This window comes from Lepidothrix coronata, unplaced genomic scaffold, assembly GCF_001604755.1.
Source record: "Lepidothrix coronata isolate B3197 unplaced genomic scaffold, Lepidothrix_coronata-1.0 Scaffold680, whole genome shotgun sequence".
Classification (NCBI taxonomy): domain Eukaryota; kingdom Metazoa; phylum Chordata; class Aves; order Passeriformes; family Pipridae; genus Lepidothrix; species Lepidothrix coronata.
The window spans coordinates 5029-7971 of record NW_016690860.1 but is presented as its reverse complement, the minus strand read 5'-3'; the positions used below and the strand labels follow the sequence as shown (position 1 = coordinate 7971).

Genomic DNA, 2943 nt, shown 5'->3' with positions numbered 1-2943 from the left:
CTTCAACCACTGGTGGTTCCAGCCCAACATCTCCTGGGAGTCCCAGCTCTTCAACCACTGGTGATTCCAGCCCAACATCTCCTGGGGGTTCCAGCCCTTCAACCACTGGTGGTTCCAGCCCAACATCTCCTGGGAGTCCCAGCCCTTCAACCAGTGGTGGTTCCAGCCCAACATCTCCTGGGAGTCCCAGCCCTTCAACCAGTGGTAGTCTTGGTCCCACAACTCCCCATGGCTCCGTTCCCATCCCCACCCCAGGTGGTCCTGGTCCCGTCCCTGCTGGCTCCAGCCCACACTCCCGGTGGCCCCATCCCCATCCCTACCTCGATGTCGGGAATGTTCTCCACCAGCTGCCGGGCGATGTCCTTGCAGCCGCCCTCCAGGGCGTCCGGGGGCATCTCCCCGTCCGAGTACCAGTCGCGGTTGGCAGAGTGGGCGTAGGCGGCGCTGGGCGTCGCGTGGGTCACGCGCGTGGTGGTGACGATCCCCACGGCCTTCCCTGCACCCCGAGCCCAGGGGACGACAGTGAGAACAGCCCCAAAGCTGCCGCTTCGCCTGCCCCCCGAGTGCCCCCCGGCCCTCACCCGCGTCCTTGGCCCAGCGGAGGATGGAGGTCACCTCCTGGCCCTTGGTGGTGTTGCAGCGGTCGCGGGTGACGCCGGCGCTGACCCCCAGGGTGCCCTCGTTGGCTTTGACACCGCACAGGTAGGCAGTGGCCGTGCCAGCGCTGTCGGGCACCTGGGCATTGGTGTTGTAGGTCTGGAGGGGTGGGAGATGGAAAAAACACAACTGTTATCACCACCATCGTTATCACCAGCGTTGTCACCACCATCATCCCCACCCACCATCATTATCCCCACCCTGGAGCTCCCCTCCCTGTGCTGTTTTGCCTGCATGGGCCCCCATCCCACCTGTGCCCCCCTCTTTTGCCCCTAAGCCCCTGTTTTGCCCCTCAGCATGGTGGCACAGCCCCCCCCTTCTTCATTTTGCTACTTTTGGCCTTCTTTCAGCCCGTTTTTTGGCGGGGAGAGCGAAGCCCCTGCCACAGGCACCCTCAGGGGGCAAACAGGGATGGCCATGACTTCCAATTTAGTTATAAAACCCACTGTTTTGTTCAGCAAAACGACCCCGGGCGAAGCAGGGGGGGGTCCCGTGGTGTCCCGCAGCCACCGGGCTCCTTCTCCCCCCCCCTCTGTTCCCATGGCCAGCCCTGGCACAGCCAGTGGGCACCGGACCAGCTCCCTGCGCCCGCCCCTGACCTAATTTCGGCTCGGTCGATGCCGCCCGCCCGTGACCTTGCGGTGGGTGCCGGGTCCCCGCGGGCTTCCCGGGGGGCTCACCTTGGCCAGGGCCACGTAGGGGAACTTCTCCATCTCCAGCAGGCTCTCCTCGCCCTGCCCGTGCTGCAGCTGCCCCTTGAGGATGCGGGCGGCCGTGACCGTGGAGACGCCCATGCCTGGGGGACCCGGGGCAGGGACAGCTGAGCACGGGCAGCTCGGCACACGGGCCGTGGTGACACCGGGCAGCACCAGACCCGTTCACACCAACCCTGTCTGTCCCAATCCACTGCAAACCCATCTTACTGCAAGCCCAGTTTACCCCAGCACTCAGTTTTCTGCCAGCCCAGTTTATCCCAGCACCCAGTTTATCCCAGCACCCAGCTTATTGCAAATCCAGTTTATTGCAGCACTCGGTTTTCTGCAAGCCCAGTTTGTTGTGCACCCAGTTTGCCACAGAACCCAGTTTATTGAAGCACCTAGTTTTCTGCAAACCCAGTTTATTGCAGCACCCAATGGTTTGCAAACCCAGTTTATTGTGCACCCAGTTTACACCAGCCCCTGGTTTTCTGCAAGCACAATTTATTGAGCCTCAATTTTATCCCAGCACCCAGTTTTCTGCAAGCCCAGCTTACTGTGCACCCAGTTTATCCCAGTGCACAGTTTATTGAAGCACCCAATTTTCTGCAAGCCCAGTTTATTGTGCATCCAGTTTATCCCAGCATCCAGTTTCATTGCAAACCCAGTTTATTGCAGAACTCAACTTATTGCAGCACCCAATTTTTTGCAAATCCAATTCATCCCAGCACAGTTTATCCCAGAACCCAGTTTCTCCCAGCACTCAATTTTTTGCAAACCTCATCTATTCCAGCACACAGTTTATTGCAATCCCAGTTTACCCCAGCACTCAATTTTTTGCAGTCCCAGTTTATCCCAGTACCCAGTCCATTGCAGTACCAAAATTCCTGCAAATCCAGTTTATCCAGCACCCAGTTTTTTTGCAAACCCATTAATCCCAGCACCCAGTTTATCGCAATCCTAGTTCATTGCAGCACCCAGTTTATCCCAGGATCCAACTTATTGCAACCCAGTTTACCCCAGGATCCAATTTATTGCAACCCAGTTTACCCCAGCTCCCAATTTCACTGCAAACCCAATTTATTGCAGCACCCAACTTACTGTAAATCCAGTTCATCCCAGCACCCAATTTAGCGCAAACCAAATTTAATGCAGCACCCAGATTTTGGTTTGCAAATCCAGTTTACCCCAGCAGCCAGTTTATTGCAAATCCAAGTTACCATAGCACCCATTTTTTTTGCAAATCCAGTTCATTCCAGCACCCAGTTTATCCCAGCCTCCAGCTTCTTGCAAACTCAATTTATCACAGCACCCAACTTCTTGCAAACTCAGTTCTATCCCAGCACATACCTTACTGCAAACCCAGTTTTATCCCAGCACCCAACTTCTTGCAAACCCAGTTTTATCCCAGCACCCACCTGCTTACAAACCCAGTTTTATCCCAGCACCCACCTGCTTACAAACCCAGTTTACCTCAGCACACACACCTTACTGCAAACCCAGTTTACCCCAGTACATACCTTACTGCAAACCCAGTTTACCCCAGTACATACCTTACTGCAAACCCAGTTTACCCCAGTACATACCTTAC

General features: G+C 56.0%; 1 protein-coding gene across 1 annotated transcript in view; it reads right to left on the bottom strand.

The window, feature by feature from the left end:
• The window catches only part of LOC108510342 (alkaline phosphatase, tissue-nonspecific isozyme-like), a 6278-nt gene extending 4827 nt beyond the window's left edge, over positions 1-1451 (bottom strand). Inside the window, exons 1-3 of the mRNA XM_017840025.1 lie at positions 1338-1451; positions 582-756; positions 251-496 (exon numbers count right to left, since the gene is read on the bottom strand). Coding sequence (XP_017695514.1) covers positions 251-496; positions 582-756; positions 1338-1451 — 535 coding nt within the window. The remainder of the gene's footprint in view (positions 1-250; positions 497-581; positions 757-1337) is intronic.
• Positions 1452-2943: the final 1492 nt, after the last annotated feature.